This window comes from Podarcis gaigeae, assembly GCF_964106915.1.
Source record: "Podarcis gaigeae genome assembly, chromosome: 13".
NCBI lineage: Eukaryota > Metazoa > Chordata > Lepidosauria > Squamata > Lacertidae > Podarcis > Podarcis gaigeae.
This window is the reverse complement of record NC_139689.1, coordinates 24,068,428-24,094,971: the sequence shown is the minus strand read 5'-3', so window position 1 is coordinate 24,094,971 and position 26,544 is coordinate 24,068,428. Positions and strand designations below refer to the sequence as shown.

Below are 26,544 nucleotides of genomic sequence, written 5' to 3'. Positions count from 1 at the left end.
GTGAAGTGTGAAATAGACTTCCCTGCATGGGAGGGGTGAGGCCAGTACCAGTTACATGTGCTTGCCTTGCTCTGTTCAAGCCCAGGATAAGGGAAGGAATGGAAGGGACTTGGGAGAGCTCTCTTGCCTGGTCGATCTGCCCCAGCCAGCCCCCCACTCGCACTCCTTCCTCTGATTAAATTGCAGCACGTACCACTATTGACCTGACCCTTGAGCTGGGGAAGATGTGCAGTTGGTTGCTGACTCTGGGCCTCCTGGCTCTGGAGTCCTGGAGTCTGTACTCTGAAAAGTGGCACCATGGACCTAGAAGGTGCAGGGCTTGTCAGTCCAAACCCTGCAGTCTCATCAGGGTTGGCCTTAAGGCAATTGGAGCAATTTGCCCGAATAGGGCCCTGCAGGCAAGTCGTAAGGGGCTCACAGCACCAGGGAGGCACTTCATGCACATTATACAATGACCCCTGACAGTGATCAACCCCTACTATCAATCAACTGGGTTGGTCGATTTTACAATACACACTCAATGTCTATGCCAAAACTGGCTTACATCTGCAATCAATATAAGTCATGGCCTGATTTGATCCCAATACTGGACACTTGAGTCTTCTTGCATGCCTGCCCCCTTCCCATGGCTCCACTGGAACTTGGCCCACAAATGTTCTTCAGTCCTGCTATATTGACTTCTCCAGTTACTCTATTCTCTGTAGTCATGCGAGGAGGAAACAGAGCGAACAAAAAGTGGAGGCAAGCACAAGGAAACAGCAGAGAAAGGACTATTGGGAGTGAAATTAATCTATAACAATGGATTAATAATAATAAAAAATACTGTTTTGTGTATATATGAGGACAGTGAAATTATGCAGATATTTCAGAGAAAAGGTGCTTTTCAGGAGGGATTTTCAATCAAAAAGAAATAGCAAGGTGAAACAAGAAGAAATAACAAGGTGAGATACCAACTTTGGGATAAACAAGGAGCCCAAGTTGAGTAACTGTTTAACTGGTTGTACAACAACTAATAACATTGCTGTCTAATCAGTGTGTATGTGTGCAATTCTTTCTAGTTCCAACCTGGTTTCCAACAGAGAAGCAGATAGGACACAAATATGTAGCTAATGTAACATATAGATTGGCCTTATGTCACTGCCCAGCTCTTAATTGACACAGGTTTTGTGGTATGTTGAGGGAGAATATCCATTCTGAACCATAGGCCCAAGCGAGGGCATGTAGGAGTGGTTGGATGCAGAGATACTAAAGAAGGATGTCAAAAACAACAGAATGGCCATTTCTAGTGCTTTATTTAGAAGGTGTAGACTTAGAGCAAAGCAGCCTGCCAATGTCCTAGGCTTTGTGGACACAGGATGGACATGGCAGCACAGAGATGGCTTCTCCCTGCCCAAGCAAATATGCACATATCCTTTACACACAAAGCAGCATACCAGGCCCATTCTCTTTCCCCTGTCCCACAACCACCAACATCCCTGGAGGGAAAAAGACACCATTTTAGTATAATTGCAGAATCCTTTTCCACTCACACACCAACATGGAAGAAGGAGGGGAATCTGGTGGCCTTTTCCTTTCTTAAAGGAGCCACAGTTGTTGCATGGTCCTCTGACTGGTAATTTCCAAGACACAGTAAAACATGGTAGGCGAACCTTCATTACATTCTAATATAATTTCCTCATTCAATAAGTGAATGTCCATATCTGGAAATGGAGTTGTATTTTAAGTTGTTGAAGTTGTGTAAGGCATTTAAAATCAAAGGGATCAAAGTTTTGGTTTGGCAGCATTCAAAATGTCTCTTGGTGCATCTGCCTTTCTTGCTCTAAGGCCTACCCACTCTGTGCACCTGTTCAATGTCAGGGAGAACAATGGGAGCAGGTCTATCTTCAAACTGTCAGAACAACTTAAAATAAATCAATAATCTCTCCTCCATCTTTTTCTGGAATCCGGCATAATTTACACCCCCTCTTTTATTTCTATCTGATTGATCTGTGATATGTTCAATTGTAGTTTTGAGTGCTTGCCGCTCCATTTGGATATTTAGGTTGGTGTTAATCGCTTTGTAAAAAAATAATTAAACATTGATAGAATTAAAACTATATATAGAGAGATGATTGAAAACATAAAACAGTTATAATAAAAATGGCACGGCACCCGCCCTTTCATTACAAGCATTCAGTTTCCAAAAGCCTGTTGGAACAAATAAGTCTTCACTTCCCTGTGGCAGGACAACAAGGTGGGAGCCAATCTAACCTCTCTAGGAGCAAGTTCCCAAGGGCCTTCCCTGAATATCTCAGAAACTGGGAAGCTTCATAGGAGGGAATACGGTCTTAAAATAAACAGATGAACATACAGTCTTTCATTTTCTCCCTCTTATTAGCTGGTCCCTGTTGTTCAGTTCAGGCCTCAACACAATGATATAGCATTTGGGGAAAAAGATGCAACCTAGTAATCCAGCACTAGAGGACAGGATGGAGAAGATCTCCACAGCCACCATGTATTTTCCTTTGGTGCTCAGGTAAGTTGGAACAAAGGATAACCAAACAGTGCAAAACACCAACATGCTGAAAGTGATGAATTTGGCTTCGTTGAAACTGTCAGGTAACTTCCTAGCCAGGAAAGCAACAATGAAGCTGACAATGGCCAGGAAACCCATATAGCCCAAGACACAGTAAAACATGGTAGGTGAACCCTCATTACATTCCAGGATGATTTCCCCATCCAATGACTGCATGTCCACATCTGGGAATGGAGGAGAAACAAATAGCCAAACTGTGCAAATACCAACTTGAATAGAGGAGCAGGAAAGGACAATTGAATTTGCTAGTCCTTTCCCAATCCATTTTCTCATCCTGGATCCTGGTTTGGTTGCCATGAATGCCAGAACCACAGTGATGGTTTTTGCTAAAACGCTGGAAAGGGCCACAGAGAACACAATGCCAAAAATTGTCTGTCGGAGAAGGCAGGTCACCATTCCAGGCTGTCCAATGAAAAGCAAAGAACAAAGGAAGCAAAGGAGGAGGGAGATGAGGAGGGTGTAAGTGAGGGTCTGATTGTTGGCTTTGACAATGGGAGTCTCGTTGTGCTTCCTAAAAGTCCCCAGAATTAAAATTGTGATCAAAGAGAAAGAAATAATCAAGATAGCTAAGATGATCCCTAAAGATTCTTTGTAAGTGAGATAGTTTGGGACCCTTGGAATGCACTCAGTTTGGTCCTTGTTGGGATACTGATCTTCAGGGCAGTTGACACAGGTGTCCATGTCTGGAGGGAAAAGGAAGCAATGCTATAAGTATTTCATGATTTATCAAACATTTATCAAAAAGAATTAAGTTTTCCACAGAGTGAAATTCCTTTTTTTTCACATTTTGTAATTATTTGACGAACTCTAAGGGAGTCCATTAATTGCAAAGTATGCATCATTTTGTTTAATCTTGGTTCCACAAAGAGGATGGGAATTGTGGTGAAGTGGCACTTTACATAGCTTAGGGTCTCCTCCCCCCATGTCCATGAATTTGCTGCTTACTATATCAATTTAAACCATAGCTTCAGAATGCAGCCTTTCACAAATGCCATTCTTTCTCAAATGCCTTTCTAATCTCATGTGGTCCACACTGCATGGACAACAGTTCTTGCTGTTTTCTGGCTACATGTCCACTTTGCAGAACATAGTGATGTCTGGCAGCTATAAGAGGCAAAAGCCATGGGATGGCTCCATGAGAGCATAGGTGAGAGAGCAAGTGTTTGTATGAGAGGCAAAGAGCTTTTAATGATAAGTACAATAGTGATGGATATACAAAGGTAAAGAAGGGCAAGGTAAGAGTGGAGGAAGGAAATCAAAGTGTGCATTTAATTTTTTTTCATTTAGCTTGCAACATATACTTCTAACTTGTTTATTTTTTTTGTTCTTAGTGTGATTTTTACTGCCATTTTTATTGTGTTTGCTATGTAGACAGCTTTTTTACCCTTTACTTTCTTGGGCTCCATGATCACTGCAGATGGTGACAGCAGTCACGAAATTAAAAGACACCTGCTTCTTGGGAGAAAAGCAACAAATCTAGACAGCATCTTAAAAAGCAGACACATCCCCTTGCCTACAACGGTCTGTATAGTTAAAGCAATGGTTTTCCCAGTAGTGATGTATGGAAGTGAGAACTGGACCATAAAGAAGGCTGATCGCCAAAGAATTTATGCTTTTGAATTATGCTGCTGGAGGAGACTCTTGAGAGTCCCATGGACTGCAAGAAGATCAAACCTATCCATTCTGAAGGAAATCCACCCTGAGTGCTCATGGGAAGGACAGCTCCTGAAGCTGAGGCTCCAATACTTTGGCCATCTCATGAGAAGAGAAGACTCCCTGGAAAAGACCCTGATGTTGGGAAAGATGGAGGGCACAAGGAGAAGGGAACAACAGAGGATGAGATGGTTGGACAGTGTTCTCAAAGCTACCAGCATGAGTTTGACCAAACTGCAGGAGGCAGTGGAAAACAGGAGTGCCTGGTGTGCTCTGGTCCATGGGGTCACGAAGAGCCAGACACGACTAAACGACTAAACAGCAACAACAACAACAACAACAACAAATAGACAGCTTAGACCTGTTAGGGAACTGCTTGCTGGTGCTACACTGAAATAACCATCTTGTATCCCTTTTTGTTGCAGGGCCTATACTTGCTGAGTGTGTAAAGGCTGGCAATGCCTTCTTGGGATGAGACGTCAGTGTTGAGGTTTTTGGGCTCTGAATTGCTCCCTCTTGCCAGCATAAGCCTTATATATTTCACTGGAGTTTCTGCATCTGCTTTTTCTTCCCTTGAAATACATTGTTCCATCTGTATGCTTATTGCACTTTCATGAGCCTCCTGTCTTTTGGACTTACTTCAGCTGTGTCTCTTTTCCTCAATACGGTGGCTGCTCTTCAAAGATGCTTTAACCTATTGCAGCAATATAATTGGTGGTCATATATCTATCTATCTATCATCTATCTATCTATCTATCTATCATCATCATCTCAATCTGCCAATTGAATTGATGAGTGCATTAAGATCTGCTTGGAGGGTTGTGACTCTAGGTTATTTGTTTTATGTTCTGTTCCCTGTGTATTTTATAAAATTTATTGATTACTTGTAATGGCTTGGTTCTCCCACAGAAGTGAGACTCTGGTAGTAATTATCTCAGGTTTATTGCTCAAACACATAAATCAATCCAGAGCTCCTTCACTCCGTGTCTGACTCCAAGTTTGCAGCTGCCAAGTCTAAACTCCGCCCCTTCCTCTTCCTCCAACAGGGGAAAAAGCCCTTTTGTTTCTGCTCTTTTTTCCTCCACTCACTGACCTTTTTGCGCCTTCGAGTTTTTGGGCTGGCTATTCCTGGCCTCCCTCCCTCTTTTTCTGAGCTCAGACTGCTATTTTGTGTATCTTTGCTCTGGCTCCCCTTTCCTTGCTCACTATGCTCAGGGATCAGGTTACCATTGCTATCTGCTGCCTGCTCTCTGTTCTCTGAACCCATGCCACTAGGCTGTCCCTCCTCCCTCTCACATTCCAGCTCACATTCCAGTGTCCTTATCTCTCTTCATCTGTTCTCATTCCCAGCCTCTGTCAGCTCCAGAAGAAAGGTGACATTACTCCTCCTACCCTTCTGGTGAGAGATCTTTCCTTCCGGACACCGAGCACAATCATAGCAGCAAAATCTCTCTCCCTCCTTCTTTTTCCTGCTATAGCCAGGATAGCAGTTGTCATTGCATATAGAAACTGGCAGCACCTGTAAAGAAACATGAAGGATTTTTAGCAAGACCAGTCATCCATTCTACACAATGGGGTGTATGAGACAGAGCTGCTTTGGCAAACAAAAATAACATGACCTGATATTGGTCTCCAAGCACATTGCCCCCATGCACCAAAATTGTCAGTCTTTACACCAGTCAGAATTAAAAATATCAGTGAAAGGTGGAAAACTGCAGTTCCTTTATCTCTCTCATTCAATTAGCTCTGCATCAAGCCATGGACCTACAAAAGGTAGTTAGTCTCAAGTGCTGGATGATTGAGGTGTGCTTATAAATCAGAGGTAGCCAAAATGCTGCCCTCTAGACATAACTATAACTCCAGTCAGTGGTCAGGGATGATGGGACTTGTGCATTGTAGAGGACTTCACATGGAAGTAAATGAAAAACTAATTCCTTATCTGATTTGTTCAGCTCCCATACATTTAATTGATTGGTTTGATTAATAATAACAATACTTCAGTTCATCAGAAAATGCATTGCTGCCCTCATGAAATATCAAGCAAGATGATGAAGCATCTTTGAGATGAGGCCTTGTTCATGAAATAAAGAGATTCTGTGAGATTTTAGAATTAAAGCTCGACTGCAATAATATGTTTTCAAAAGATGAGTCTCACCTGATTAAAGCTTTGGTGCCAGACAATTTGTTCATCATGAATTGTTAACTCTTTGCCTGGAGGAGCTTGAGGTTCTAGCCTTCCAACTTTTACTCTCATCACTGAGCCATTGGGAAACATCATCCAATTGGTAACATCAAAACTGGCCACCATTTCTCCATTTCCATCAAAGTGCACAATTTCTCTTGCACTATTATTGAATATGACCCTACTTAAAAAGTGATGGACCTAATTTGGAAGAGTATATTGACAAAGGGATAAATAATGATTCTAGGCCTCCCAAATATTCCAATGTTTAGCATTCTTAAAGGTCTGTCTGGGTCTTCTTCTGTGTATGAGTTCACTTTCTATTGCTTACTGCTGTTCCTCTCTACAGTGGTGCCCCGCAAGGTGAATGCCTCGCAAGACGGAAAACCCGCTAGACGAAAGGGTTTTCCGTTTTGGAGGCGCTTCGCAAAACGAATTTCCCTATGGGCTTGCTTCGCAAGACGAAAATTTCTTGTGAGTTCCTGTGGGGTTTCCCCCTTTCCCCCCCTTTTCCTAAGCCCTAAGCCGCTTATCAGCTGATCCACTGATAAGCTGCTTATCAGCTGATCCGCTAAAAGCCGCTAAACCGCTAATAGCGCTAATCCGCTAAACTGTCAATGGGCTTGCTTCGCAAGACGAAAAGACCGCTAGACGAAGAGCCTCACAGAACGGATTAATTTTGTCTTGCGAGGCACCACTGTATCAGGCTACAAATGCTTGGCCCATTATGGGGGGAAAGTCATTAGTGACACTGCTTATCAAAATGAATACCCTCATCCCCAAACAGTCCCCTACTGCTGGAATTGTTTCATGCAGAGATAGAAGTGCCTTGACTGGCAGAATCCGAGACCTGGGAGAGGAAGCAGTGGAAGAGGATTGGAAGAAATTCAAGGACTACTTACAAAAACACTGTAAATTATACGAGTGCTAAGAAGGATGAGGGATTTGAAAATAACAGGGCACCATAAAGCTTGGTGAAAAGATTAAGAGTATGAGTGAATTTTATGAGAAAAATAAATTAATAAATTTTGAATAAATATTATGGTAAAATTAGATATTTAAGATCTAGATAAAGATATTCAAAGTTAGGGACAAAATATTGGAAATGTGTACAATAAGAATGGAAATAAGGTGATAAATTGCTGGTTAAAGTTTTATAAATTTGGAAAGTAGGAGCGAGAGACGTGAGGAAGTCCAAAAATGAAGAAAAGTTGGTTATTACACGATGCCAAATTTTATGTTTGTTTTTCTTTTTTGTTTGTTTTTTGCTTATGCTGTTTTTTTCTCTCTATTGTATTAAAAACTCTTAATAAATAATAAAAAAAGAAGTGCCTTTAATTCTGGATCATAAGCTAATCAGTTCTGTAGCCATTGTATTTAATTGTCATTACCTGCCAGGGTTGTATATTCTGAATGGCTAATTTCCTTCCTTCTTCCATTGTTCTGTATTTGAAGCTGTGCATGTACATGGCATGCAAAGCATGTGCCACAGCATAGACAGCATTGTAGACATTGTAGCTGTGGCCAGTCATGTCCATTTCAAACAGAATTCCAGGAATATTCTCCATCTTCTCCTTTCCAGTGCATATTTTATTCTCCTCCTCTTCATTAGACTTTAATGAGCAGCTGAATGCCTGTTCCCAGAAGTCCTGGATAAAACCATCTCCTTTGGCCCAGGAAGGTCTTACTCCCTTAATGAACTTTTGAAATCCCAATGGCTGATTTGAATGAACGCTGAAGGATATGGAACCATGAAAGGTTTGTATATCCCAGATCTTTTGAATGGATAGTGATTCAAAATCCCAGTGGGATGTAACAATCCACACTTTGCCCAGAGGTGGCAGTGACAAGAAAGGGGCTAGAAATAGCAACGTTCTCAAAACCTGAAAGGATGGAGGTTCTCCATATACAAAGAATACACTGACTTTTCTGTCTGTAACAATCTCATAGTTTTTCCGCTGCTGTATAAGCAATTCTATGAATTCATCCACATAATTACATTTTGGTATTCTTAGTATGAAGGCATAACATATGCCATTCTGGGAGAGCATTGGCACCATGGTCTGTAAAAACTGGTCTCCTTTGTCATCTGCCACAGCCAAGAGCCCAACCCATGTCCATCTGAAATGCTGAAGTAACCGCACAACTCCCATGTATTGGTAGGCTTCATTGGGAACCATCTGGTACAAAAATGGAAATAGCATTTTGCCATGTTGTACTGCTAGAAATGACCCATAAGTGAGCTGAAATAAAACATATAAGAGTTTTTCACATAACAAAAAAGTATGTCTTTGTATCCTAGAGTTGAAAATGGTCCTGTAGGCAATCAAGTGCAAAATCTAGCATGATGCAGGCAATCAAGCATTTGACCACCCGTGACTCCAGTTTTTCATCCCTCTGCTTGAAGAATTCCAGGAAGTACCTTTTTATAATTAGTTCTAAATCTGAACTGGACTGACATATGCAGACACTCTTTCAAGGTATCTGGATGTTTTCTTTGAAGCTTGTGAATCCTTACAGCTACAGGAAAAAGAAGGGGGAGGACAAGGTGCTTTGTGCTTTCTTGTGGTTTTCTTATGGTCTCCTTTTTTCTTGTCCTCTACTGCATAATGAAAGAGATGAGTGTAGCCACTGCTATGTTATTCTGTTTGTTATTTTGGAAAAGAGGGGGGAGGCTTTTGATTTATGCTCAACAAGGAATTTAACAAGGTTTTACTATGGCTCCTGAGGCTGAATGGACTTTATTTAAAATTATTCATGGACTGGAGTAGGAGCGCTGTCGCAGGAATGTGTGTGTATGTCTGTGTGTGGGGAGAGAATGAACTGCTGCTGAACAGATGTGGTAAAGAGGCTGAATTTGAGAAAAAACATCTTGCTTTTTAACTGTGTTCAGAGGAAGAACTCCAGAGTGGAATTTTAATGGCTGCAGCTCATATGCTAGTCTGTTAACCAAGGAAGGTATGGAATGTGACCTTGTATTAACCAGATTAACACTGCAAATAACTGAACAATGGAAGATACTTATTAACTCTCCCAGCACACCAGGTCCGGAACAACAATGTATATGAAGGACTACACATGTGAAATGGATTATTTATTAATAAGATGTAACGGAGGTGCTGTTTGTATGGTGAAAAACGTGGCCAGCTGGATGAAGGATGTCCCTGAAGGATGTCAATTGGACTCTAAATAAAAAATTATGCAGTTATGCAAGGGAATGATGATGATGATATGTTTGGAACAGGAACAGGAAACTGGATTTTAAGAAATTGTAGTAAATTAAATTTGGTTTGATTTGTAATAATTTGAAAAAATGAATTAAAATAATGTAAAAAGAAAAAAGAAAACAAGAACAGTGAATACAGATAATATGTGCTTGCCTGATTTCCTTTCCTAAATACGAATGAGCATGTGAATTTCCATTTCCATGTGTGTTTGGAGTGGAATCCTCCAGCATCCCTGATCAAGATGGTGCAACACTTTTGTGGTATCTCTAGACCAAGAGCTTACCTGTGGAGTCTTGTGCATTGCTGAAATAATGGCCATATTGACAGAGATTTCAGAGATAGATCCACCAATGAAAGCAATCAGCTTGTTCTGATCATCATCACAACAGAAGTTGGGGACAAACCGTTGTTGTTTGGAAAGCAGGCTCAGGGTGGCTTTATAGGTCATTCTTGCACTGAAGTAGCTATTGAGGATATAGAACCCCAGAGAGACGTTTGATAAGATGCTGGGATTTGCATTGATCTCTTTGACAGCAAATGCTAAAGCCAGAATGTGCTGGTAGTTCTTAGGCAGCGAACTGTAAAAATAGGTACAACCTGTTTAATAAAACAATAGCCAATCAGCCACAGAAATACATTTGAACACTTCATCATCATTCAACAGCAAACTTCTGATATTGAGATTTAACTCAATACTACAGAAGTTCAAAAGGCCAAGGAGATAATAGAATGAAGTTAGAGGAAAGTAAGCTATATGAAACATTTGAATGTTTTGGGGTCAACAAAACATTATAGTCTAATGAGGGAGGATTTTATTCATGTTTGCTTGAATGTGAATAGAACCCCTCTCACAATCATGCACCATGTCACATTACTCAACGGGGGACTGGGAAGGCATGATGTATGCAAGGACATTAGGAGTGGGAATTGAATGTGTGCCTCTCCCTTGTCCACCCATTGAGCCTTGAACATGCCTGAAAGCCTCTATAACAACCATTTCAATCAATGAAGAAATATATTATACAATCAAGTCAGTTAGGTGCAAGCAAAAAATAATGGATCCTTTAATTCCTGAAAGGCAGGGACATATTAGTGTAACTTAAATGCATCTGCCATTTGCAAAGAGGAGACTATCAAACCTCCATAAACTAACTTGCATTTGAAAACCATACTTCAGTTATGTCAGGGTAGTGCAAAGTGCCTGAGAGACAATTAAGAAATTACTTTTCAGAAAACATAAACTCCCATGATTTTCCCTGTGCAGTGTTTAAAATATTAAGAACAAGTGGGGGACAAGACTACAGTATTCCTGAAAACCTATTTATCATACGTATACTCCCATTTAGGAGTCAGATTTGATTGATGGCCCCAATCCATGGTGCTTTAATATCCAAACACAAAGCCTAGATTGTCCCAGTGTAAGGTAGTCTCGATGAGTTGCATCATGAAGGAGAAGAAATAATGTCTTAATGATATGCACTCAGATATTGAGATCTGAACTATTGTTGAATGAGAGAGAGATGGAGGTGTGTGTGGGAAGGTTGGGGAGGGGAGGGGAGGGAAGGGAAGGAGAGAGAAGGAACGAATAAAGGAAGGAAGGAAATCTTACATGGATTCCTCAATCAAGGCCTGTTCTGGCTGTTCCAAGAAGGAGAGGTTGTTATAAAGGAAGTAGACTTGAGAAACAATCCCACCAATGGCAAAATCTCCTGACTGGTAAAATTCATGAGGGATAGGATGAGGATCATTATATATGGAGCAATTAATAGAATGAGTCTTGCATACAGTATGACATAGCATTAGAAGCAGCAATGTTACCACCAATATGATTTTGTTGACAAAAAGTCCCCTCCAAATGTACGTTTCCATCTACAGCACATATGAGGATATTACCAGTTTTGGTACAGGCTTCTTTGAATTGTGGTTTATTCTGCTGCTACACTTGGTTACCATGTGGCCTTCTAGGGAATTTGGGTGCCAATCTTATATTTAAAAGTAGCTCCTTATCAATCTGTGACCTTCAACAACAAATTCTTGTTATCTCCTCCCTGTATTCTCGAAGGGAAATCTTAAGAAGTATGCCTTTTCCTTTTCTTAAAAAATAGCCATGTGCTCCTTTTCATCTACAGGTATCTATTATCTTGTCTTAAAATGTAAGAAAAGAAGTGTAACCTTGAGGATTTTCAATCAGCTTGTCCAAAAGAATGTAAGGTACATGAGGGTAAGGCAGGAATGAATGCGTAAATCAATAACTAAACAATGTGAGCCTGTTTTTGACAATAAAAAATTGAGAAGTAGAAGATGAATAGAGCAATAAGAATAAAAACTGGGATACATATAAAGTAGGGTTTTTTGGGAGTGGAGAAGGGGCTTAAAATCATTACAGAAAAAGGTGATGGACACAAGGGCAACATATAAAGAACAAATTATCATAGAAAAAAATTGGCACCATCTTACCTATGCCTAGATTGTGTTCTTAACAAAATGTGTGATTTATAGCTGTCCTCAGATGCTTATTGTTCATCTTGCTAATGGACTCTGGATGTCAATTGTATGAGAAGATGAAAAATGGTAATTATGATTATATCTTCCCCAGTGTGTTGTTGGTTTCTGCAGCTGCATCATGCAGAGCTGCTAGGAGTTTTCCCCAAATCATAGAACAATTATTTTCTTGTTAGAAGGATAATAATTGTTGGTGGAAATTTGCCATGTGACTGCAAGTTAACATTGCCTGTGGCTATATTTAAATATGCCGTCAGGTTTCTTTTTAGTATGCTTTTCTCCTGTTGTACAACTTTTTATCAATATAATTTTAATCAATATAAGTCATGGCCTGATTTGATCCCAATACTGGACACTTGAGTCTTCTTGCATGCCTGCCCCCTTCCCATGGCTCCACTGGAGCTGGGCCCACAAATGTTCTTCAGTCCTGGCATACTGACTTCTCCAGTTACTCTACTCTCTGTAGTCATGTGAGGAGGAAACAGTGAGCAAAAAGTGGAGGCAAGGGCAAGGAAACAGCAGAGAAAGGACTACTGGGAGTGAAATTAATGTATAACAATAGAATAATAGTAATAATAAATACTGCTTTGTGTATATATGAGGACAATGAAATTATGCAGATATTCCAGAGAAAAGGTGCTTTTTCAGGACGGATTTTCAATCAAAAAAGAAATAGCAAGGTGAAACAAGAAGAAATAACAAGGTGAGATACCAAGGTGAGAAACAAATGGGCCACCTATGGGGAATTGGTAACTAATGAGGGAGGAAAATGGAAATTGAAGCCATATGAACAAGTTAAAGATTTAGTTTATGATTGGTTGCACCATTACCAAGTAAATGAAATATTTAAAAAAGATTTGAAGGAAAAGGGTTATGTGGAAAAAGAATCAAGTTTCCAAAAGGACAATATAAATAATGAGTATAAAACTCTGTCAAAAATGTATAAGATACTGCTGGAATGGAATACGAAAGATGAAGAAGGTTAAATCGGTAATGATACAGTGGGCAAAGGATTTTGGGTACAATATTCAATTTGAAGATTGGGAAAAACTGTGGAAAGAGCATTTAAAATTTACGGCATGTACAACACTGAGGGAGAATGTGATGAAAATGTTTTACAGATGGTATATGACACCTGTAAAATTAGCAAAGATGTACAAGGTTGATAACAAATGTTGGAAGTGTAAAGATAAGGAAGGGACATTCTTCCATCAGTGGTGGGAATGTAAGAAAGTGAAAAGCTTTTGGGAAATGATATATAATGAGTTGAAAAAAAATGTTAAGATATACTTTTGTGAAAAAACCCGAAACTTTTCTTTTAGGTATTGTAGGAAAGGACATTAGAAGAAAAGACTGTAAGCTTTTCCAGTATGCGGTAACGGCAGCCAGAATCCTGTTGGCCCAGAAATGGAAACAAGAGGAAATACCGACGATAGAAGAATGGAAACTAAAAATGACAGACTATGCAGAACTGGACAAACTAACTGGGAAAATCAGATATACTAAAGACCAAAAGTTCATCGATGACTGGGGGAAATTTGTGGATTATCTGAAAAATATATGTGGTGTGAATACAACGCTAGTGGGATTTAAAGAGGCACTGTAAAAAAAGAAAATAAGTATTGTTTATTAGAAATAATGGGACTAAGGAGGAAAAATGGCAATACGAAAGAAGGGAATGTGTACTAAAGGTATAACCACGGATGATTGTCAGAGATGCTGAAGGAAGTCAAAAATAACTATGATTTGTTGTATGCGGGATTAAATGAATAATTGGATGGAAATATATAAAATGTATAACAATAAAAATTATTATAAAAAAAAGAGATACCAACTTTGGGATAAACAAGGAGCACAAGTTGAGTAACTGTTTAACTGGTTCTACAACAACTAATAACATTGCTGACTACTCAGTGTGTATGTGTGGCAATTCCTTCCAGTTCCAAACTGGTTTCCAACAGAGAAGTAGTTAGGACACAGATATGTAGCTAACCTAACATATAGATTGGCCATATGTCACTGCTCAGCAAAGAAGTGCGACAAGGCTGTATATTGTCTCTCTGCTTATTTACCTTATATGCAGAATTCATCATGCGAAAGGCTGGGCTGGATGAATCCCAAGCTGGAATTAAGATTACTGGAAGAAATATCAACAACCGCAGATATGCAGATGACACAACCTTGATGGCAGAAAGTGAGGAGGAATTAAAGAACCTTTTAATGAGGGTGAAAGAGGAGAGTGCAAAATATGGTCTGAAGCTCAACATCAAAAAAATGAAGATCATGGCCACTGGGCCCATCACCTCCTGGCAAATAGAAGGGGAAGAAGTGGAGACAGTGAAAGATTTTACTTTCTTGGGCTCCATGATTACTGCAGATGGTGACAGCAGTCACGAAATTAAAAGACACCTGCTTCTTGGGAGAAAAGCAATGAGAAACCTAGACAGCATCTTAAAAAGCAGAGACATCATCTTGCCGACAAAGGTCCGTAAAGTTAAAGCTATAAACTACTGGTTTTCCCAGTAGTGATGTATGGAAGTGAGAGCTGGACCATAAAGAAGGCTGATCGCCGAAGAATTGATGCTTTTGAATTATGGCGCTGGGAGACGCTTGAGAGTCCCATGGACTGCAAGAAGATCAAACCTATCCATTCTTAAGGAAATCAGCCCTGAGTGCTCACTGGAAGGAAAGATCCTGAAGCTGAGGCTCCAATACTTTGGCCCCTCATGAGAAGAGAAGATGAAGGAGTGAGGACCAAGGGTCCACCTGGGTCCACTTTGGAGAGCCAGACTGAAGCCATTTTATAAGAAGCAAGCTAAAAGCTAAAAGCTATTTCTCTCCTCTGCCTGCACACAGCATTTTTGTAAATGCAGCAAATGTGGTCAGAGCACTTCACACCTGCTCTAGCCGTTGACCCAATTCCAGTAAACACACCGAGAATAGAGCGAACAATAGGAAAGATGTAGCCCACCACAAAATAAGGTGAGAACACGGATGGCCAATGTGGTTTTACAAGGAACTGCAAATAGGTCAAGAGGATTATAAGCTTATAGCGCCACCTAGTGGATAATGCAGCTTGGAACCGAAGGGCCACCATCAATTCTTTAATTGGTTGAGCTTCAATGAATATGCATAAAGGGGAATGTTTAAGGGGGGTGGGTGAAGGGGCTGAACTTTGCTTTGCCTAAGGGGATAAAAACTGTCTGCCCCTGGTGTTCGGGGGCATTCTCTCATTTTTGCTGAATGTACCCACTTTGCTTTGCTTGTCTGACAAATAAACCAAAGTCAATAAAACTTCTTTAAAAAATATTGCTGCCTGGATTTTTTTCCATTCTAGTCTGGATTCTGAAGTCTCCAACATTTCTGGTGCCACAGGTGACTCGGATCAAGGACTTTAAGTCCTCAAAGGACCAGAAGGCAGCTCCCTTGTCCTTCTCTGGACAGGGAACAGCCGAGGGCCAAGGCCCCCGCTGTTCCAAGAGCGCTCGCCGAAACCTTTCTTCGGAGGAGGGCGAGGCCAATTTGACCCTCTGCTGTACCCTCAAGAGGAGACAACGGATTGAAGGACCGAGGTTGACAGGACAGGACAGAGTCCAGCCGGCTGGTGAGTACATGGGAAAAAGGGCCCTGGGGACAGAGGAAGGCAAGACCCCCTTGTAATTAAAAGGGGAAGGGAGATCTTGATCACATCTCCAGCGTGTTTGGTGGCAGTAAGGGAAGGATTGGCTCCTGATACCCACCCACGCTTAAGGATTTTAAAGGAAGGCAGAAAGGAAAAAGGGGGGGAACCGGGAGGCTAGTGTGTGGTACAGCGTCCAGTGAAAGAGGCACTTGGTGCGTGTGTGTGTGCAACCCCAGGGTATTCCCCTGGGGTAGAACCAATAAGTACTCCGTTTCCCAGCAGCGCGAGCTCGACTGGGCGAGGAAAATTGGGAACTGCATGTGTGTGTGTTTGGTGCTTGGGGACGCTGCACAAGGGCCATATTAAATTATTAAATATGGGAGGGAGTGGCTCAAAAGGTCTGGTAACTCCCCTACAGTGCATGCTGAACAATTTCAAGAAAGGATTCAGCGGAGACTATGGCGTTGTGATGACGCCAGAACGCTTATGCACTCTGTGTGAACTGGACTGGACACAGCACTGAACTGGGAAGAAACATAGGGGCCCTAACTGGGACAGGGCAACAAGGGGTATCTTTTGAGGCTGAGTACCTACTTAGAGAAGAGTTTCAGACTCAGATTCAGATTTGGGAGCGATGGAGGGGATCGCTCCAGAGATCCCTTAGGTTATCCAAGTTAGTATACAGAACTAGAGTGCATATAAAGCTTTCAGATCTCTGGACCTCAATGAAGGCAAGAGTTCAGCCAGGCAAAGCTGGAGGGTTCTCTGCTGAGCTGTGGCTTTGGTAGTAAGGCAAGCCTCCTAGTTTCTCCAAAGCCCATCACTGAACTGGGAAGCACATGAGCCTCGCAGACCTCCAACAGTTTTGATCCCTATAGTAACTACAGCTTGACCAGGGAGGCCAACCTAAATTCCAGAACTTACTTAGGGAAGAGCTGGGTACCTCTGTGACCAGCGGCAGTTTGGAACATATCAGGGAAACCACCAGCAGCCCCCTAGCTTCTCTGATGACCAGTGAGAGGTGTTCTATGGCTAGGAACTACGAAATGCTTTCAGACCTATAGCAGTTACAGTTGAGACAGGGAGGGCAATTTAATTGGTGTCCTTAACCAGGCACCAGCTGGATGGCTCAGTGTTTAGGTGTGTCTCAGAGAACACTGCAATAGACCCCTAGTTTGAGGCTCAGGCAGAGGAGCCTCAAGAGAAGACCTGCATCTTTGTGGCCACCACGGTTGACAAGTTAGTTGCCACAGAAAAGGATGAAGGAAGAGATGAAAAAAAAAAACTGCACAGAACCAAAAGAGGAAGAAGAGCTTTCTCCATTTAACTTGGATGAGTTTGTGAACATGGATGAAGTTCTAGAGGTTCACGTGATAATAGAACTTCTTCATCTTCCTAGATTCTTGAGGCCCACCAACTGTGTCCAGAGGAAACAGTGGTTGAGAACACAATATGATGGTGGCTCAGAGATGAAGGAAATGACCTATTACGCATGAGGAGCCATAAAAAGAACTAACGAAAGCAAATGTCTTTGGAAGAAATGCATTTTTGCTGTTATTTTAACAAACAAACAAACAAACAAACAAACAAACAAACAAACAAACAAACAAACAAACAAGGGAGAATCATATATTCCATGAGGCCATTGGTTGGGAATGCTGTAGCAAGGAGAAAATAGCTCCTTGACACAACTTGGTCTAACCTTCTCAGCTTAGAGAGGAATGTGAGACATATACACAGTTCTTGATTCAGCCGAGAAGGAGAACCAATGAAAAGCAGGTGTGCCCACAGCCTACACAGATTGCACAAACCATCCTTGGTTAAATTTTGCTAAATTGTATGTATAGCATTTGATTAATTTTGCTCCTGGTGAGTGCCAGAGTCAGGTGAGTTGTGTGCTTGCTCAGTTTTGGATGGAGTACCTGTTGCTTCAATCACCCCCCCCTTCTCTCATGAATATGACCATAATGACAGATACGTGTCCTGGTTATATTGAGATGGCATTCTTGCAATATACTCTCGTTGGGGCTGCCTTACACACATTCAAAAATATAGAAGCTAGTGCCTTGACCAGAAATTGTTATTGGGAGAATATATCTGTCCTCTTAAGACAGCTTCACAGACTTTGGCCATTTCCAGGGCAAAATTCAAAAAACTGGGTGATGAATTTCAATGTCTTTAACACTGTAGGGACATATTATCAAAATGACTATATAGTTCCACATGAATTGATCCATGCCTTAAATTCTGCCAGAGAGGATTTTGACTATTCAGATATGATTGGGTTAGATCCATGTGAATGATCTTTTTTGATGGGTGTGAAAATCCCTTCCAAGGGAGGCCTGCCTTGCTGCCTCTTGGCACTTTTAAAGGATATTTTAAGTCTTTTATAAAATTTTACTCCCACTCTTAAGTTGTACATTGAAACTGCTTTGTGGTTTACTAACTTAAAAATTGTAGTTTAAACTGCCTACATACAGTATATGTTCAAGAGATACAAATAACCCAAAGAAACATCCAATAATCTCCAATGTTACTTTCTAGAAATTTGGCCATATCTTTGTTCTTTATGACACCTACCCTTCTGGTCAGAGATCATCCCTTCCGAGCATGGAGCGCAATCATAGCAGCAGAATAACTCTCCTTCCCTCTTTTTTCGGCTGTTGCCAGGATAGCAGTGATCGTTGCACACAGAAACAGGCAGCACCTACATGGAAATATGAAGGTTAGATAGTTAATAGGATGCAGGAGGAATCCATGGAAAATAAATTCGCCAGTAAATTTCCTTCTGCCACCCATTCAGCCCCACATGGGGTCACAGACTGTAAATATAAGCCTGGCTCTAAGTGATTAGACCTTCTTCTCTTCCAAACAACAACAGCTGAAACATTTTGAAGTAAGCAGGGGTATTCTGATAAACAACAGACAAATAGAGTTCAAGGAAAATCAACTTAAGTTATGGTCCCCAGTCCAGGCGGACTGAGGCAAAATATGCAGCTAAGTCCAGGCTTATATAGCCTGTAGTCACTCTCCCTCCTCTCTCACAGAGAAGACATGGAAATTTCTTATTGGTCAAAAGGCAAGCTGTATATGATGTGGAAAGCCCCATTTTGGTAAAAAATAAGCCGTCTATGATGTAGGAGTAATTAAAACAACTGTTCTGATATGATTTATGACACGAGATGCACATGCTACAAGTATACGATGCCAGTTTCTCGCATGGCTTCCATCATTCCTTTTTAGATCCTTTGCTAAGATTCTCGCCTGTTCAACTGGTCAGGTGGGCTTAGTTCACTCACAGTTCATTCCTCACGTGTTTCTAGCCTGGGTCTGCATAACCTTTGCATGAACTTTTTACCTTAAAGTGAACTGTAAGCTACATCAGAGGGAATGTTCTTAGTTTTACATCCTTTTGTTTTACAGGCTTGGGGATCATTTGCATTCAAATTGGTGGTTCAAAATAAATTCTGGTTGACGCCTCCTACATATTCACAAAATAAAAAGATGTTCTGTGGCATTTTATCAGAAATAAAGCTGGAAAGCAATAAGATATTTCAAAAAGAATAAAAAATTGGCTTATATGATCAAACAACAATACAAGAAGTGTATTATTGGGGAGGCAGGGTTTCCTAGCTCCTTGTTTTAAATATGAATTTAAAAATGAATCTGTGAGGTAAAAGATCTACTGCATGCTTCATCAGGCCTATGGTTCAATACTAATATAGTAGAGAAGTTTGACTTTGTAAAGCTGCAGTTTGAAAAACTATGGAGAAGGAATTATGATTTTTTTTAAAAAAAAGTTTTTAAAATGCTAACCAATATCATTCAGCAGCTGAAAATCATTGAGAAAGATGGGTTGCTAAAAATAAACTTACATAGTCAAACATGTGCAGCTAGGTCTCACCTGGTTAAAGCTCTGATGCCAGACAATCTGGTCATCATGAATGGTTAACTTGTTGCCTGGAGGAGCCTGAGGATCCAGTTTTCCAACTTTAATTCTAGCCAATGAACCATTGGGGAAAATCACCCAGTTTGTAATATCAAAACCAGCAACTAATTCTCCATTGTCATTAAAGTGAACAGTATCTCCAACACTGTTGTTGAAGAAGATACACCTTAGAAAGCGATGAACCTAGATTGAAAGGGAATATGAACAGAGGGTAATCTAAATCTTGAAATTATTTTGTGTTTCACAGTGTATAGTCACCATATGCAGTGTCTATAATTTTACATTTCCATCCATTTGTTTTCATGGGCATTTGCAGAAATAAAGGAGAAAATGTTAAAATGTATTGAGCAGTAATTACCAGCCATGGTTGCATATTCTGAAATCGTTGTTCTTCTCCTTCAGACATTCTTCTATGTTTAGAACTGAATTTGTATATTGCATGTAAAGCATGTGCCACAGCATAGACAGCATTGTAGACATTGTAGCTGTGGCCAGTCATCTTCATTTCAAACAAAATCCCTGAAATGCTGTCTAGCTTTTCTTCCCCAGTGCAGGTTTCGCTCTCCTTTTCCTCCTGCCCCTTAGACATTTTTAATGAACAGCTGAATGCCTGTTCCCAGAAGTCCTGGATGAAACCATCTCCTTTGGCCCAGGCAGGTCTTATCATCTGAATGAACTTTTGGAATCCTAAAGGCTGTTTTGAATGAACTGTGAATGATATGGAACCATGGAAGGTTTGAATATCCCATATCTTCTGAACAGAGAGTGATGCAAAATCCCAGTGGGATGTAATAATCCATACTTTCCCCAGAGGTGGCCATGCCACGAACGGTGCTAGAAACAGCAATATCCTCAGAACCTGGAAGGATGGAGGTTCTTCATATACAAAGATTACATTGGCTTTTTTCTCAGTTACAGTTACATAAGTTTTCCATTGCTCTAAAATCAAGTTTATCAACTCTTCCACATAGCTCCTTTTTGGCAGTCTTACTATGAAGGCATAACAGATGTCATTTTGGGAAAGAAGTGGCACCATGGTCTGTAAAAACCTGTCCCCTTTGTCATCATCCACAGCACCAACACCAACCCATGTCCATCCAAAATGTTGAAGTAATAGCACTACTTCAATGTGTTGGTGGGATTCATTTGGGACCATCTGATACAAAAATGGGAATAGCATTTTGGAAACTTGTAGTGGCAAGAATGACCCATAAGTAAGCTGAAATAAAATGTATAAGCATTTTTCAGAGAATTTAGAGGAGAATGCAAAATCCTAGAAACACTGGATAGGTGGGGTTTGTGTGTGTGTATCCTGTAACCATCAATTATAATTATTATTGTTAATTTTTTATTTATTAAATTTGTATACAGCCCTTCATCTGTAGATCCCAGGGCAGTTCACACACACACAAAATACGAGATAAAAATCACAGAATACATAATAAAAACAATAATAAAAACAAACCAAGTACAACATACATCAAGGTAAATAAAATCCCATCTTATTTTATTATTATTATGTATCTAATTCATTTAAAATAAGAAGTCATTACATAAAATAGCACACTTAGAAGAAGAAATAACCAATAATCTGAAGACAATGAAATGACTGTTGTTTCTATTAAGCATTTATCCTGACTTACTTGAACAAGGCTACACAGTAGTTAGACTATGTCCATTATTTATTGACCATTTCTTCTGATTTGTTAGCAGGGAAGTTATAATAGAATGAGCATTCTTTCCAATCTCATCCTGATTTGCTTAGGGGATGTTTACATGTCATCCATGTAAATGATTTATATGTTCATCCCACACTTTTCAATGACTTTCCCATTACTTTACTAACTGCAAAAAGTTCTGTTGTGGTAGTGCAACGGACTCCATTTTAATTGGGCAAATTTAGTCACAGAATGACTGCTGTGGCAGTGTGGCATAGCATAAGATGGGGCTATGGCATAATGGCTGCCACATTTAAAAAAGCATTAAAAGTGTCAGAACTACAAAATGGTGCAGACACGCAAAGTTGGGTGATGTTAGAAGAACCAGTAGCACAATGACTCTTCTTAGTACATTCCCCCCTCCCCCATACACAGTCCCACACTTCATCCTCTTGAGAGACAGGTTTCAAGCTTTGGTTCATGGGATCTTGAAAGGACATGAGTCCTTCACTTCCAAATTTTGTTTCTTTTTTTGCAGATCATTTGCAATTCCCGCAGACCCAGTAGATTTCTATAAAGGTAAAGGTAAAGGACCCCTGGACAGTTAAGTCCAGTCAAGGGTGACTATGGGGTTGCAGAGCTCATCTCGCTTTCAGGCCAAAGGAGCCGGCATTTGTTCACAGACAGCTTTCCATGTCATGTGGCAAGCATGACTAAACCACTTTTGGAGCAACAGAACACCGAGACAGAAACCAGAGCGCATGGAAAAACCATTTACGTTCCCGCCACAGTGGTACCTATTTATCTACTTGCCCTGCCGTGCTTTCGAACTGTTAGGTTGGCAGGAGCTGGGACAGAGTAACAGGAGCTCACTCTGTCATGGGGATTCGAACCGTCTACCTTCTGATCAGCAAGCCCAAGAGGCTCAGTGGTTTAGACCACAGCAGCACCCACATCCCTATAGATTTCTATACCCTTCCTCTTTCAGCCAGCCAATGGGAAGCCACATGTGGACACAATGAAGCAAAAACTGTAGTAGGGTGCTACAATAGCACTTGAGATATTAGGCAGTGTGGCGTTTGTCCACTCATTATGGAGATGTTGTACTGGGGGGGAGAGAGAAAGGGTTAATAGGCGGACGAATAAGAAAGCCCAGGGGTGAAGCTTAACTGTGTTTAAGGCTCAACACAGGGGTTTTTGGCAGTTAGTTCGGTTGGTTTCTTGTTGGTGGGAGTCAGAGTGAGTTAGAGATAGAGGGGAGACAGAAAGACTGAATTACAGTGAATTACAGAATTACAGTGATTCAAAGTATTTAAAACTCATTTGCGTTTACAATAAACTGAAATTTTTGTTAATACGTTACAACCTGACTGAGTCTGAATATATTACCGAGGAAACCTGGTTGCTGGCAGTGGAAGAGATAAGCTGTGGTGGTGCAGGGTCAATAGTCTGTGGAATGACCAGGAGCCCTGTGCGAACGCCACAAAATTGGCGGTAGCGGTGGGACAAATAAATACACCCGTGGAGGGATAGATTTATATGCTTGTGAAGGGGAAGGTGGATTTGGGGGTGAGGTTATTTTGGCAGAGGTATTGGACTTGTGGTTGGAAGAAGTGTCTGTGCAGGGCCAGTGTGGAGACCCAGTGTACCACCATTGCAAAATCTCCATACCCACATGCACATGACTTACCTGTGGAGTCTTGCAAATTGCTGAAATGATGGCAATGTTGGCAGAGATTTCAGAGATGCACCCTCCAATGAGAGCTATCAGATTGTTCTGCTTATGACCCCTGAAGTTGGGGACAAACCTATCCTGGGTGGAATGCAGGCTCAGGGTAGCCTTATATGTCATCTTTGCACTATAGTAGCTATTGAGGATGCGGAATCCCAGAGAGATATTTGATAGGATACTGGGATTCTCATTGATCTCCTTGACAGCAAATGCTAAGGCCAGGATGTGCTGGTAGTTCTTTGGCACTGAACTGTAAAAAGAGTTTCTGTTGTTTAATGAAGAAGAAGAAGAAGAAGAAGAAGAAGAAGAAGAAGAAGAAGAAGAAGAAGAAGACCACCACCAAACAGGAGCAGCAATAATGCATTTGTACTCATCATTATCATTCACCTGCCCACTTTTAAGATCAATATTTGGTTAAAAACATAGAATATAATAGAATGGAATAGAAGTTACTGAATTAGTCTTCACACTATATCATGTTGAAGCAAATTAAGATGAATTTAGAACAACACATATACATAAGATAGAATGTTATAGCAAATGTTTTAAAAGAAAGCTAAAAGTAATGCAGGAAAAAATGTTGAAATAAGTTTATACCCTCAAAATTCAGAATCCCCACAGTGGTTGATTGGAACAGAGAATAAATATATTTTCCTGAGTTTGAAAACAATTACAAAAAGACTGGCTAGCCTACAGATCAAGTCACATATTAATTAGTTCCTATTCATAGAAAGCTTAAGTTGTTTTTCACCTACCAAAACTTAATTTTGTTTCCTACTGTCAAAATAAATCTACCATTCAAGAACATTGTTGGGAAGATGTTTCAATGTCACTGCCCCCAAAATACTATATTTTTTTCCAGTAACATTCATGTTGTTTCAATCAATACATTCCTATCACTGGGAACTCTGTACTAAGATTCAGTCAAATGAGATATATACAATACTATGAAAGCATTTCAAGAACACATTTGGGCTCTTGTATTTTAATGTATTTATTACTGTAATTAGTTAAAGTTAAAGAAACTCATATGATTGCAGCACACACCCACCCACCCATCCATATGCTATGTTATTAGTGCACATTTGCACATATAATTATGGACAAGGGTACCAGATAGTGTTTGCAAATGTGTGACTCATACACACAACCTTCTTATGGTATATTTGGTTGTGGGACCCTTTCCAGTATGTTTTAAGTTTCAGCACCATCCCTGATGTTGTCTGTGTGTAATACGGAAATAGAGTGGGCAAACTGCAGGGGTGAAAACTTGAGGAAAAATAAAATATTTTTCTAAATCATTTCCCCCCAAAACAAATCAATAAAAAAATCAAACTAAATATATTTAAAAACCAAGCTCAACTATTTCTGAATGTCACTTTTCTCATGCCAGAAACTAAAAACAAATTAAGCACAGTGCTGCATATTGATAGGGTCCCCCCCCCCCAGTTTTAATGGACTGAGCATTTCACAGAACAAGAGAGTGAGAGAAAAGAAATAATGACTTACATGGGTTCATTAATTGCAACCTGTGTAGGCTGTTCCATGAAAGAGAGATTATTATAGAGGAAGAAGGCTTGAGAAACAATCTCCCCAATGAGAAGGTCTCCTGGCTGGTAAAATTCATGAACAATAGGGAGAGGATCATCATATATGCTGCAATTAATTGAATTTGTCTTGCATACAGTATGACACAGCAGTACAAGCAGCAGCACAACCACCAGCATGATCCTGTTGAGAAAACCTTTCCTACACATGTAGAAGTTCCCCATGTTTCCAACTACAACATCATATGTAGCTGTTACCAGTTTTATTCCAGCCTTCCTTGAATGGTGGACAGTTCTGTTGCTACACTGATTCACAACTTGGCCTTGCAGGAAATCTGCATGCCAGTATCCTGGTCTTGTAGTTAATAATGGGTCCTTGTCCGCCATAGTATCCCCTCACTTTAAGGAGGAGTGAGAGCAGTAAGATTTTTCTGTTGAAAATCCTTGTACAAACTATATATATATGAGTTTGAAGAGAGAAGATAATGGTCAATTATCAAGAGAACTGGAAAACATTCTGTCCAATGGAATATAAGCTATGTTGCAGTATATTACAGTAAAGCAATATGTGCGGTAATTAATGCTTCCTTAATAAGGTTTATTTTTCACATTCAAAAACTTTACAGTGGAAGATTAAATGAACAAGGACAAAGGATGGTAATCGGCAGTAATGGTATATTATTTGGGCTAAAAACATGGGAAAATCAGCTGGTGGAATCATAGCCTAGCATATTATGGTCGAAATGATTATGCAAAAGGATACAGAGCCCTGACTATGCTTATGCCCAGCTCTGAACAAGATGAGGATTTCATACCTCCCCTGCGCCCCAATTGATGGTGATTGTTTTTCCTGTTAATGGGCTCTTAATGTCCTTTGTGTAAGAGGCTGGAAACCAGTAATTTTGATAATGATAGGGATGATGATCACTTCCTGAGAGTGCCATTGCCCTTAAAGGTTGCATCATGTATTAGGAAGCTGCTAGGAATATTTTACACCTTTGAAACATACACCTTCCCTGAGTGATAATCACAATTCTAGCAGCACAAACCCTTTTGAGTCCCAAAGCAGACTATGCAGGAGTGGGTCAGGGGCCATTGGCCCTTGGCCCATGAGGAAACTTGTATGTGTGAAATAAGGCATATTATTATGTTTTATATATGCTGTAAGCCACCCAGAGTGGCAAGGTATAAACAACAACAACATGTGTGTGGTCTCTTTTAATGGATGTTAGAATAAACAACACCATTTCAATAAAAACCAGCAGCATTTTGGGCGCCAAAGCTGCAAAGGAGATAGTATGGAAGCACATTTAGATGGACTTACACATTTCCATGTCAACATTCATTAACATTGCCATTGATTTGGCTGGAAGCAGAATTTGGTGCTGATCCCTTTTACAGGCCTTAGCTAGTTTTGTGAGAAAATGTACAAAGAAGAAAAGCTACATTACATTCACAAAGGAAACAAATGAAATAAAGTTTCAATACATCCTAAGCCAATTGGTATGTCTTATGAATAGTAGCCTCATTTTATTTGAACTCTTGAAGATCCTGATTCCCTCTATTGCCTTCTATTCTTTCTTGATACCCCAAGATGCATTGCACATAGTGCCAACAGCCGTCTCCTATTTCCTTTGTAAAGGAACCAAGATGCTGTCAGCATAATGCTGATTCTTCCAGGGGTCATCAGGATTGTAATTCAACTTTTACCATCCTTAGAAAAACAGACCGAGTTGAATGAAAACTCCCATGATTCCTTATTGAATAAGACACAATCACTATACTGGCAGAGTCTTCACTTTATATATAATATTGGAGGGAGATGGGGAGCCCTTCCCATTTTGATAGCTACATGAATGCCTATTTAGATGGGCATACACATTCCCCTAGGGACGCG

At 40.4% G+C, this 26,544-nt stretch overlaps 1 protein-coding gene across 1 annotated transcript; it reads right to left on the bottom strand.

Moving 5' to 3' along the window:
- Positions 1-2,356: 2,356 nt before the first annotated feature.
- Positions 2,357-25,034, bottom strand: LOC310830793 (vomeronasal type-2 receptor 26-like; the record flags this gene model as incomplete). The annotated part of the gene is made up of 10 exons (XM_083710632.1): positions 2,357-3,258; positions 5,621-5,747; positions 6,384-6,611; positions 7,802-8,749; positions 9,921-10,234; positions 18,342-18,468; positions 19,666-19,893; positions 20,513-20,929; positions 23,059-23,236; positions 24,610-25,034. The coding sequence occupies 10 exons, from the start codon at positions 25,032-25,034 to the stop codon at positions 2,357-2,359; spliced, it is 3,894 nt and encodes a 1,297-aa protein (XP_083566758.1).
- Between the last annotated feature and the right edge of the window lie 1,510 nt (positions 25,035-26,544).